A 12,196-nucleotide genomic window follows, 5' to 3' on the forward strand; every position below is an offset into this window, starting at 1 on the left:
CACTGTGCTCCTGAAGCCCCTCTGTGTGTTCCCAAGCCCCACACACTGCCCCCTAACCTGTCTGTGTCCCCCAGAGCCCTGGGGGCACCTTGCTCCCCCAGCCCATTGCTCTGGCTGCACCTTGGCACCCCAAACCCATTGCTGAGGCTGCTCCCTGGTGTTCCCAAACCTCTGCAGATGTGCTCTGAGGGGGCTGGAGGGGAGATGGGGAGCTCTTTCCCAGCGCCCCGGCACCCGGCCCCGCTCTACAGCTGGCTTTAACGTTCACACAAGAATGACAAAGACAAATAAATAGGAGGCTCTGGGCTGTGAGAATCGCTCAGAAAGGGGGAGCAGGAAGGGCTCACAGAGGAGGAGGCAGTTGGGCCGGGCGCTTTGCAAAGCCTGGGGCAGCAGCATGGGGAGCCAACGCAGCGTGGGGAATAGGAGGGCTGTGACCAGTGCCCCCGGCAGACATCGCAGCCCTGGGGCAGGCAGCTGCCTTGGGACCGAAGGCCGTTTCCATAACTCAGTCGGGATCCCAGGTGCCTAGCACACTGTGGGGCTGTTCATCTCCAGCCCAGGGGACATCGCAGCCTGTCCATAACACAGTCCTCGCGACGGCAACGTCTCAGCCCCCATGAGATGAGTTGGCTGGAGGTCACGATCTGCCCCCTGCAATGGGCCCCAGGTTGGCAGCCTCAGCAGAGGGGCTGACGTTGCCCCCGGGGCAGAGCTCTCTGCTGCCCCCAGAGGGGCCTGTCCTGGGCAGGGGGTGGTGCATTGCTGGGGGTCGGGGTGCAGATGCTCGCCCCGCTGTAGATGAATCTTCAGGGTCTGATTTACAGAGGTGCTGAGCACCCACAAGTCCCGCAAGTGCTCAGCCCCCCTGAAATGAGCCCCACAGCTCCAGCTGTGCCCCATATCCCATGCCCCTTGGTGTCATGTGGAGACCAGTCCAAGGACGGGAGCGTGGCCTGCTGTGTGCCAGCCTTGGGGCACTCTGCAGCTGGGTGTGCCCCACCCCCATGTGTGCTGTGGGGTCAAGGGCCCGGAGAGCGTGACCTGCCCCCCCGCCCCGGGCTCATACAGCAGCAGTGCCCGCTCGAGTCAGTGGGATCTGAGATGTCAGCAGTGCTGCGGCCAGTGAAGGTGTAAAATGGGTGTGACTAGGGTCAGGAGGGCGGGATGGGAACTGGGGCTCCATCGTTCAGACAGCCCCGCAATTCCCTGAGCCCCACTGCTCCCTGGAGAGATTGGTGTCACCCCATGATATTGGGGGCTGAGGTGCCCGAGGGGAGGGCATCTTCCCAAGGCCACCCAGTGAGTTTTGGGGGAGATTTGGAACCAGAATCTAGGAGCACAACCCCCCCCCCCCGCCAGATGAGCCTGAATCCCCAGGCCCCACCAGGAACCTTCTCTCTGGGGAAAGTGGTTCTGCCAGTTACAGCCCCCAGTGCCAGCTGCTGTGGGGGCAGCAGGGAGAGAACGACTGCGGGGGAGGTTCTGTGGTGCAGGGCTTCTCCTCTGAGTTGCTGAGAGCTCTAAGGTCAGGGAGCAGGTGGGCCTGGGGAGGAGGGCGGCCCTGTAGGGAGGGCACCAGGCTGGCCCCCAGCAGACCTGGGTTCTGTTCCCAGCTGTGCCGCAGCCCAGCTAGGTCACCTCCCCTCTCTGGCCTGTTTGCTCTCTCAGCCTGTGAGCTCTGTGGGGCAGGGACTGTCTCTCCCTAGGTGGCTGTGCAGGGCAATGGGGCCCTGATCCCAGCTAGGGCCTGTATATGGGCCACACTAGCAATAACTCCCACCAGCACCTCTGAGAATCAAGAGCTCTTGTGATGGAGCAATCTCTTGGGGGGAGAGGCAGAGCAGCCCCTGTTCCCTCCTCAGGGGGCCACTCACATGTGCCAGGGGCTGAGAACTGGGAGCAGGCACCTGTCTGTCTGTAGACTGTTCCATATGCCCACCTAGCAGTGAGCTGGGGAGCAGGCTGGGTGGGAGGTGGGGTGCTGTGTCAGGGAGCAGGAGGCCTGGTTCTACTCATGCTCTGCCACTGAGTTGCTGAATGGCCTTGGGCAAGTCACTTCCCCTCTCTGGGCCTGTCCCCTCCCTCCCCACTGGATGGTATTTCTTGCCTCAGAGCTTGGCTCTGGTGGTGGCTCTCAGTTGGCTGTGAAGCCCTATCAAAGCGCAGTGTTAGCGGTGGGGTTAGAGCCCCAGCCCTGTGCCCATCCCTCCAGAGAGGCACCTAGTGCCTGGGTCGCCCTAATCAGATAGAAGCTTCCTGGTATGTGATCGCCCAGGGAGGTGGCACATGACCCTTGGCACGGATGTGCCAGCCAGACCCAGGGGGTTGGGGTGCAGATGCTCACCCAGCTGTAGATGAATCTTCAGGTCCTGATTTTCAGAGTGCTCAGCACCCCTGCAAAGAGCCCCACAGCTCCTTAGCTCTGCCCCATGCCCCTTGGTCCCTTCACGTCCTCTTCCTCAAGGAGGAGTCAAACTGCCCTTTCCCCCAACAATTTGCCTCCTGCGATGACACCTGGCCTTCTGGAGCCTGGCAGAGCAGTGTCTGGGCCGAGCTGCCTTGGACCCTCCTGGAGCCCAGCTGTCTTGTCTGAATTGCCTTGCACTTTCCAGGAAAGCTCCATCCTGCCAGGGCAGCGTGAGGCCAAAAGGCTCTGGGCTGGCACCGTTACCAGTGTGGGCACAGCTGGGTGATGGAGCGAGGGGGGGCTCTGCACTGAGGAGGGGCAAGTGGTTCTCTCCAGCTCTTGAGCAGCTGGGGCAAAGTGGCAGGAACCCCCAAGATGCTAATCAGCCCTCCAGCATCCCTCTCCAGCCCCCTTGGCTGGTTCTGCTCCAGCTGGGACTCAGTCAGTTCATCCATGGTCTGCTCTACTCCACCCCCCGAGTCTGCCTGGCTCCCCCCAAAAGCTAACAATGCAGCAGGGATCCTGCCAGGGCTACAGCCGCCCCAGCGTGCGGACCCTACCAGTTGCCTTGGGTTGGAGTCAAGCGGGGGTGGATGACGGGCCGCCCCTCGCCACAGCCAGCCAGCGATGGAAACTTTCCCCTCCTTGGGGATTTGGATGCTCATAAAAAACAAACGCTTTTTTTGGTCATGTTGGAGGGAGGATTCATGACTCTGTGGGAAAGGCCGAGGCTATGGGGCCTGAGCCAGCACCTCTCTGACCCCAGCACACACACCGCTGCCTCTGCCCCCCTCTCGCCCTGCTGGGGGAAGGGAGGCAGGTTTGGCGCCCTCTACCCTGGGGGCCTTTACCCGGTCGCTCAGAGATTTCCCCGCAAAGCCCCCCACTGCACCCCTCCCCCTCCACAGTCATCTGTCCCCCGGAGCCCGAGCCCCACTGAGCGCCGCGGTGCCCCCCGCCTGCAGCGAGTGAGCCCGGCCAGCCCCCCGGCACCTGCCGGCGCCGGCTCGGGCAGGGGGCGCTGGCTGCAGCGCGGGGCTGGGCCTGGCCGGGAGCGGGCTGGGCAGGAGGGAGGGGAGGGAAGGAGCGTGGGAGCCCGGGGAGGAGGCGGCCGGGCCCCGCCCCGCGCAGAGGAGGAGGCGGCCGGGCCGGGACTCGAGTCGCTGCTGGCGGGGGAAGTTTCCCAGGGTCCGGGAGGGAGGGAGGCAGCCTGGCTGCGCTGGAGTCTGGCTCTGCGGCGCGGGGCTCCGAGCCGCGCCATGGATCTCTAGGGCGGGGGCGGCGGAGGAGCGGGGTCGGGGTCCGGGTCCGGGATCGCGAGCGGAGCAGCGGGATGGGCTCGGGGGCCGGGTCCCGGGCGCTGCTGGGTGGCAGCCTCCTGGGCATCGCGCTGCTGGCGCAGCTGGGAGCCGGAGCAGGTAAGGGGGCAGGGGCGGGGATCCCGTGCGGGGGGCGCGCCGGCTGTGGGAGCTGTGGTCCGGAGAGCTGGAGCGGGGATCGCGGCAGCTGCGAGTGCCAGGGGACCCCCCCCCATCCCCGGCGATCTCTTGCTAAGCAGCCCGGCGTTGGGGCAGTTCCGGAGACCCCGTTCTTGAGGGGTCCTCTCTTGGACTTTGGGGGCCCAGGCGGTTTCGGGGCCCGCAGTTTGATGTTGCGGGGGGCGTCTGGTGGCGTCAGGGAGGGGGGCGACGTGATCTGGTCCCTTGACTTTCTCTTTACAAACTTTACAAAACTTTTATTTTCCGAGGGGGGGGGGGTTCAAAGCCAGGAATCCGCCGCGCGCCCCAATGATGCGGGCTCCCCCGGCAGGGATCAGCGGCTGAATTGGGGGGCGAGGGGGGGCTCAGGACGGTGACGGCTCCGTCCAATTTGGGAACCACTTGTAACCAGTCTCTTGTGCGCTCTCCCCTGCCCGGAGAGCCCCCTCCCTTGTCTGCGCTGGGGGGAGGGGGCTGGCCCTGTGTCAGAGCACAAAGAAAATACTTAATCAATGTATAATCCCTGCTTGGGGGAGGGGGCTGCGCGGCCCCTGCCCCGCGGCTGGGCTGGGGCGGGGAGTTCGCAGGCACTGATTTGAGGCTGCGGGGAACAATCCTGCGCTCCTCTTCTTTCGCTATTGACGAGAAGTAACTTTCCAGCAGCCTGCGCCAGCCAGCCTGGGCGCGCGGGGAAACCTGGAGCTGGAGCGCGGATCCGGCTTCCCCAGCCGGCGCCTTCCCCCTTGCCGCCCTTCCCCCACTCTGCGGTCGCGGCCTCCTGCCCATGAAATCCCCACGAGCCCGGCGCAGAGTGTGGGGGGGGGGGGAATCACATTGTATTGGGGTGGGGGCTGTGCAGGGGGAGCAGTGACCCCACCCCCGGGGGGTTAGCTGGGATTGCCATGAAAGGGCTTCCTGGGGGGGGCCGCTGGGGCTGACATTACATTTGATGGCATTTTTGTTGTGGTTCAGTGTGTGGAATGAGTGTGGGGGCTGGGGGTGTGGGGTGGGGGCTGATTTCCTGCACAGAGGCTCCAGCAGCTGCTTTGGCTCCGGTCTCTTCCCTCTGCCAACCCCAGATGCTCAAACTTTTCTGTGTTGGAAAGTGACTCCGAGGCACCGTCCTGAGGCGCTCCCAGCCCTGCCCGGGCTGGGCTCCCCCCACTTCTCCGCAGAGCTGGGGCATTGCGGCAGGGCACCCACTGACTAGGGAGCACTAAGGAAGCCGGGAGAGAACTTCAAAATGCTTACCCAGCTCCGCACTGGGCCAGCTGGGATCTGGCCTCCCCTGGCTCTGCCGGGCAAGTGGCAAGCTCAGTAAGGGTCCTGGGGTCCCAGCTGGTCAGCCCCCCGCCGCCCCCCAAGTGAGCGTGAGTTGGGACCAAGGTGATGCGTCTGGGAGATAAGATGATTCAATTGCGTGTCCTGCATGGACTTGCTGGTGCACAGCAATGTGCCAGCGATGAGAGAACTGCTGTGAAAGGTAAATACAGCGCAGGGTTATTATTCAGCGTGGGTTTCGCTTGCCCATGAAGCTGCTGGACTGGTTTGTGCGGCTCCAGGAGACTGGCCTGCTGCCTGCACTCCCAGCCCATGGGACCACATGTGGATGGGCCCAGGGCCTGTGGGATGGCTGCTGCAGGTTGAGGATGCCCTGAAGTATAACCCCTCCTCCCCCCTTGCTGCCTGGCTGGACATAGACCAGCATTGTTCTTGTTGAGCAACTCGCTGCCTTGCGGAAGCCCCACTATTCGTTCCTGAGCAGCGCGTGGCCCCACGGCTAGACAGGGGTCTGGCCGCTGCTCCCGCACAGACTGCTGGTGCCAACCACCCCCCGCAGGAGCTTGGAGCGTCTCAGTCCCGGAGCCAGGAACCAGCCTCCAGATGCACCCAGACAGTGTCCTCACTAGGGAAAGACGCCTCTAGCCCCTGTCACAGCCTGAGTGAGGACGAGGCCTTTGCAGCTCCAACTGCTTGGGGGCTGGGCAAGGGCTGGGAGGCCTTGGGTTCAGCTCAGCCTCTTCTGGGTAAATTCTTGTCTTGGGTGGTCAGAGTAGAAATCAGGTTATCGGGGTGTCGATTACCCCTCTCCTTGTGTGTGGCGGGGAGCGGCCTGGTTCCCCCCCCCCAGTCCTGGTCCTCCTGGGGGATGGGGGGGAGAAACAGCTCAGCTTCCCGCCCCCCATCCTGGGGATGAGGTCCTACCTTTGCAAAGTCTCCTTTCCAGGACTTTCCCTGATTGATTTTAGCCACACCCTGTTTAACCTCCCCCTTCTTCCAGAGCAGCCTGGCTCCCACAAAACTGGCTTCTCTGTGCCCTGCTGCAGCAGTGCGGGGTCCCCAGGGCGCGATGGTTTGTGTGGTACCCGGTTGGTTTGTGGCCAGGCTCCCCACGTTGCCCCCTAAGTGAAGGGGCTTGTGGGGGGCGGCCTCCCCTGTGGAATGCGGCGGGGGCGGGAGTTGGGTGGCAGGCAATGGCTTGGTGGCGCTGGCCTCTGTCATTCACCCACAAACAGTGTGAGACCCTGCCCCTCCCCTGGCGCTGGCTATGCTGGGGGAGCGCTCAGAGCTGCAGCAGCTGCCTCTCCTCCAGATGCCGGAGAGGGCTGGCCTGCTGGCTGGCTGGGCCATTGACTTGCCTGCCCCTTTCTTCTCCCCACTGCGTTGCTAGCCTGTGAACAAAGCGGCCAGGCAGCTGGAGAGCTGTGGAATCTGGAGAGGGCCCTGGAGCCGCCTGAACAATCACACTGGCTAATCCGGTTGTAAACACTCCTCCCACTGAGCCGCTGGCTGCAGCAAGGGGAGACCCAGGGACCCAACCCGCCGGGCCAGGAGGAGTGGGGCTGGGGGGCCCGCCTGCCCCAGCACAGCCAGCGCAGGCCATGCTCTCCTGCCCAACTGGTAGGACAGTGTGGACCTGTTCTCAGGGGCTCTCTGCCTGGCTTGTGAGCCCCCTTCCCTGCTGCCTTGGCGACCGCAGAGCTTTCCCCAGGGCGGCATCCAAATGTGCCCCAGAATCAGGGCCTGAACCTGCTCGCCCACCCAGAATGGAGACCAGGAATCCTGGGGCAGTGGCGTCTCATGAGTCCCCCTCCACTCATGGGCTTTTAGCAACACTGACCCCTTCCCCAGCCATGGGGAGAGCAAGGAGTGGGTGAGCCTCCCCGGCCCCTGCCGGGGGCACCAGTTGCACTGAAGGGTGCCTGCTGGGGCCAGTGTTGGGGATTCGGATGCCGGGGCTTGGATTGCACCTTGGAAGTGACAGGTCCTGTCTCCCACTCCAGCCAACCCTGTGGCAGTCGGTCCCCATGCTCTGGGCTGGGTCACAGCTGGCATCCCCTAGACATGAGAGGCTCCGACTCTCCCAGACCAACCACTCTGAACTGGCTGCACTGTTGGGGCGGGGCAGTTGGCTGTGTCTGCCAGGCCAGGGGTACCAGCTCCGCTATCCTGTGACGGTCAGTTCTGGTCCATCTGTGGGTGCTTGGCTGGCAGGAGCAGCCCTTCTCCTGCCCTGGGGAGTGGGGGAGTTGCAGTAATGGGATCCATAACTGAACAGCCTGGGGCGCTGGCTGAGCCCTCCCTGGGGCCCTGAGCTCCTCATGAGGCTTCATAAATGCCAGAGAGGAGGCAGGTTGGGGCTACTTCTGCCCCAGTCATTGGCAGAGCTGAGGATAGAACCCAGGAGTCCTGGCTGTCTCACCTTTCCCTGGTCCATTCCTCTCTGGGTGGCTCTGGATCCTGTGTCCTGCTTGACAATATGCATTGGGCTGGCTTGGCCTTTGGTGTGCTGTTTCAGGCAGATGGGAGGTACCGGCAGTCCCTGGGCTAGCTGTGGCTGTCGGGTCACTGCCTTACTGCTAGCTTAAGTAGTCCTGCTAGGCTGCCTGTGGTCAGGATCCCGGGGCTGCTGGACAGCATGGGTCAGGGGTGCGAGACTCTGTCGGTATGTGCCCTGCCTCGCCTGGCATACCTGTGATGCAGAGGGGTGAGCGGCTGTGTCCCAGCATGCACTGTCCCTAACTCAGCTGTGGGGGACGGGAATACGGGGGCTGGGGTGAGGCCAGGTGTGTGTTGGCACAGTGCCCCCCTCACTGTCTATAACCCCCAGGGCTCAGAGCTGAGCACCTCGCTGCCTGCAGGGGCTGATGGGAGACTGTGCCCCAGGCCTGCCGGAGCGAGAAGCTGGGGCTGTTTGTGAGGGTGTCCCACTTTGGACAGCAGGACTTGGGGGAGGTGTGGGGGGTCGTTCTGTGCCTCTCTCCACCTCAGGAGTCCTAGAGCCCTCCGGGGCACCGGAGCCTCCAGGGTCATCCTGGCTGACCCCGCCTTTGGCAGCATGAACTGCCCCAGCGTTCCCACAGTCTCTTATCACCACTGTCCTTGAATTTCTGCAGTGATGGGGCCTTGGCTGCTGCTGTTTGTTTTTTTTTTTTTGGGTGGGTGGGGAGAATGGGTGCTAGTGAGTTAGAATTAGGGATGGGGCTGGCAGTCAGGACTCCTGGGTTCTATCCTTGGCTTTGGGAAGGAAGTGGGGGCTACTGGGTTAGATTGTGGGGTGGGGCTTGCAGTCAGGACTCCTGGGTTCTCTCCCAGCTGTGCCACTGACTCGCTGGGTGACTTTAGGCAATACCCTTCCTATCTCTATGCCTTAGTTTCCTGTTGGTGCCTTCTTTGGAGGGCTGTGAGGGCCTGCCCCCTGGGTGCATGCTGCGGGTTTCCCATTGCACTTCCCATCAGGCCTCCCTGCAGATGGGGAGTTGGAGCTGGCACCCAAAGGGTTAATGTTCTGGGACCCCCTCCCCCGCATTCCCTCTCTAGGGTGGAAGAAGTTAGGACTCTTTTTAAAATCCCCCCCGGGCCTGCCCTGGGTATCACACTGGGGGGCATGGGAGCCCCTCATTGCACGCATCCCAGTGTGGAACAGGCTCCCGCTCCACTGTGGGGGGCTCGACTGGGTTTGCCGCTCCACAGACTCATCTGTGCCTGACAGGCTGGGGGTTCTGTGCGGGGCCCGAACCTCCTCCTGGCACCTGGGGCAGCCCCACCAGCTCTCCAAGAGAATGAGCCTCGCGGCATCTCATCCCCCTCCCCAAAAGCTGCCACGCCTGGGGCCCCTCACGGGGCTGTGGGGTGAGGGTTGGCGCCAAGGGCAAAGGAGCCCAGGGATCAGAGTGGGGGTGGGAGCTGTCTAAGCCCGATGCCACCCCTTCGGCTGCAGCCGTGTGTGGGGAGGGGGCTGGTCTCGCCTGCAGCACTGGCTCTGGGGTCTGCCTGGTGGAGCTGGGGCTGCAGTGGGGGAGAGGGGCGGGGGCGGCATTGTCTCTGGGAGCTGATCTGTGTGCTGGGCACGCAGCATGCTCCAAGTGGGTCTGGAGGAAATGGCTGGTGGGGGAAGGAGCAAGGCCCCTGAGCCCTATGTGGCCTGTGGGGCCCAGGCCTGGCCTCCTCTCGCTCTGCATGGGGGGAGGGGGCTGATGGGTTTGTGCCTTGCCCTGCTCCCCAGCCGTGGAAAACTGCTGCTGGGATTTCCCTTTGGGATCGGCTCCTCCAGGGGGCCTGGAGCTGCAGCCCCAGGGGCATAGAGATGTCTTAACCCCATTTATTCATGGGGCCAATCCAGCCAGGGGGGCTGTGACCAGCCCAGCCCACCCCACCCTCCCATTAGCAGCCCAGGCAGTGGCCCATGGGGGGGTTGTGGGGTGTCTCTAGTTTGCCCCCCCATGCTAGCCCAGCTGCTGGCAGAGCTGCCCAGAGGTCTGGAAGGGGAGAGGGCTCGCAGGGCTGGGTGCCCTGGCCCCTCGACCCTAGATTGGGTCCAGACAGGGCTGGCAGCTGGTCCCTGTCATCCTGGCACAGGATGGGTCTCACTGTCCCTGGGGAGGCTGTGGGGGCTGGCAGAGCTGGGGCTGCCCTGGGCAACAGGTCCCTGGGCTCGGGGGGCCTCTGTGTCAGTCAGTCTGCCTCAGAGCGACCCTCCCTCCCCAGGCTGTGGGAACCTGGCACTCAGGGTGGAGGCAGAGGGCTGGGCTGGCTGTAGGGTGAGCTGTGGGTGCAGGTCTCCTGGGCCTCGAACTGCTGTAACACCCAGGATGGTGCAGTCGCAATCCCCTCCCAGCTGTGTTGCTCTGTCCCCTGCATGTGGGGCCGAGGCCCCCGGCTCTGTGCTGCCTGGCATGACCCAGTGTCCTTGGCAGGGTGAGGGTCTCTGAGCCGAGGTCCGAGCTAGCAGGTTACTACTGTATGAGGGGCCTGGGAAGAGGCAGAGATTAGCAGGACAGGTCCCTGGACACTTGATGAAGACGCTGGTTGGGCTCTGAGGCCCTGACAGGTCCCGAGCTGCCTCCTCTCCCTGTGGGGTCCTGGTGGCCTGGGCCCATGTGCCACAGGCAGAGGGTTCTGGGAGCTGGAGTTCTGGGAGCTGCTGTCCCCTTGGTCCCAGGGAGTGCGGGGCCCTAGTGTCTGACTGTGGCCTGCAGGTTGTGCCTGGAGCCCTGAAAACCCCTGTCCCCCTCCCCCTGTGCTGGATGGCACTGGGGGCTGGTGGTGGTGGAGTCACACAGACCTTTCCTTGGCTCACTGGTGGGGGGCACCCCCAAACTAAACTTCTTAGTCATGCATGGAACTTGTCTGACAGCTGCCCTCCTCCTGGTTTGTGGGGTGTGTGTGTCTTCCCTTTGCCTGCTGCTGCTGGGATGAAATTTTCCCCATGCAACTTCAGTACCAGTGTCAGTGCAGCATTGACTCTGAAGCCTAATGGTGGCTGTTTAAATCCCAGCCCTGATAGCAGCTGTCATAAATATAGGGGGAAGGGTAGCAACCTTTATGTATGTAGTAGCATAAAATCCCTCCTTGGCAGCTGTACTGGACTGCTTTACAACAACGGTGCTGTTGATCATTTCAGGGTGGGGCTTGGGGTTATGGGCAGGGTCCTGCCACGTCCATGCAGTTTATGGGGTGCTCTGATGTTCCCTGGGGCTTGCCCTGAACAGTGTGCTCTAAGCCAGGCGGGTGATGGACCAAGGACCATCTGGGTGTGGCGGGGGCACAGGGAAGCAGTGAGCAGAAGCTGTCAGGGGTTGCTGCTAGGAAGCCCCCTGGATCCCCCACCCTGGTGCAGCTGGCATGGCCAGTGACTGAGCTGGGCTCCCCACAGAGGGCCGGGCACGAGGGAGCTCTGTGTGGGGGTGGGGGCAGGGAGGGGAGGGGGCCACTCCTCTGCTCTAATGGGCTCTCTCCCACTCTCTCCCTGCAGCCGTGCAGTGTCTGGAAGGCTCCATGCCCTGTGAGAATGGCGGCCAGTGCATCCTCTACTCCAACGGGAAGGCAGCCTGCGTGTAAGTGACCCCCTGCCCTGCAGGTTGGGATCCATGCCCGCTGCCATCCAGCACGGGCTGTAGGCAAGATGGGCTCCACGGTGGTTGGGTGTTGCTCACAGGCTGTGGGGGGAGGGGACGGGGGGGGGTGCCTTTCCCACTGTCCTTGGGGTCGGCGGATGGACAGGTCTGAACCAGCGGGAACCGGAGGCCTGGGGCTGGGTTAACAGGAGGGAGGGTGGTTCCCGCAGTGCGTCATAAGAGTAAAGGCAGTGTGGCCCAGTGGTTCAGCCGGCCCAGCCCAGGTTCTGCAGCACTGGGTTCTGTTCCGGCTCTGCGCCCATTTTGCTGGGTCTCACCTGATGTGTGTCCTTGGCTGGGGGCCTGCATGGCTGTCCCACAGCCCTTGTCACCGTGCCTGGCACGGCCCTGCCCTAAAGAGCCGGTGGTGATTGGGGAGTGCCAGCCAGCAGGGAGAGGGGACTAGATGACCTCCTGTGGTCTCTTCCAACCCTGATATTCTATGATATTCTATTCATGGCACCAAGCCCCAGTGGTTGGGGGATGTGGGGAGCAGCCACTTACTGTGAGGTAGCCTCTTGCCTGCTCCTCATGGCCTCCGCAAAGGGATGCAGCAGAAGGGACCCTCACCAGGCCAAGGGAGGGGAGCCAATCTGGGAGAATGGTGTGGAGCCACCCCACTGGGGCTGTGAGCATATGGGAAGGGCTAGGGGTTGCCCTGAGCTGATGGGAGCGGGGGATGCTTGGGCAGGGTGGGGTGTTATAAGAGTTCAGGGTGGTGGGGTGGGTCTCTTTCCATGTCAGCAGCCAGGCAGTGGGCGACTCACTGTGCCTCTGGAGGCCCAGCTGTTGGGCGCGACCCCTCCTGTCCCCGAGGCCCCGCGCTGGGGAGGGGAACACGGGGTGATGCTTGCTGACGCATTGGGGGGAGAAAGGGCTTCCAGCCGGGTTGGGATGAGCTGGGAGGGCGG

At 63.4% G+C, this 12,196-nt stretch overlaps 1 protein-coding gene across 1 annotated transcript in view; it reads left to right on the forward strand.

Annotated features, from left to right (window-relative positions):
* Nucleotides 1-3,655: 3,655 nt before the first annotated feature.
* Nucleotides 3,656-12,196, forward strand: part of NOTCH3 (notch receptor 3) — a 45,126-nt gene continuing 36,585 nt past the window's right edge. The window contains 2 exon segments of the mRNA XM_073319236.2: nt 3,656-3,828; nt 11,144-11,225. Coding sequence (XP_073175337.2) covers nt 3,744-3,828; nt 11,144-11,225 — 167 coding nt within the window. The 5' untranslated portion in view covers nt 3,656-3,743.

Source organism: Lepidochelys kempii, chromosome 20, assembly GCF_965140285.1.
Source record: "Lepidochelys kempii isolate rLepKem1 chromosome 20, rLepKem1.hap1, whole genome shotgun sequence".
Classification (NCBI taxonomy): Eukaryota; Metazoa; Chordata; order Testudines; family Cheloniidae; genus Lepidochelys; species Lepidochelys kempii.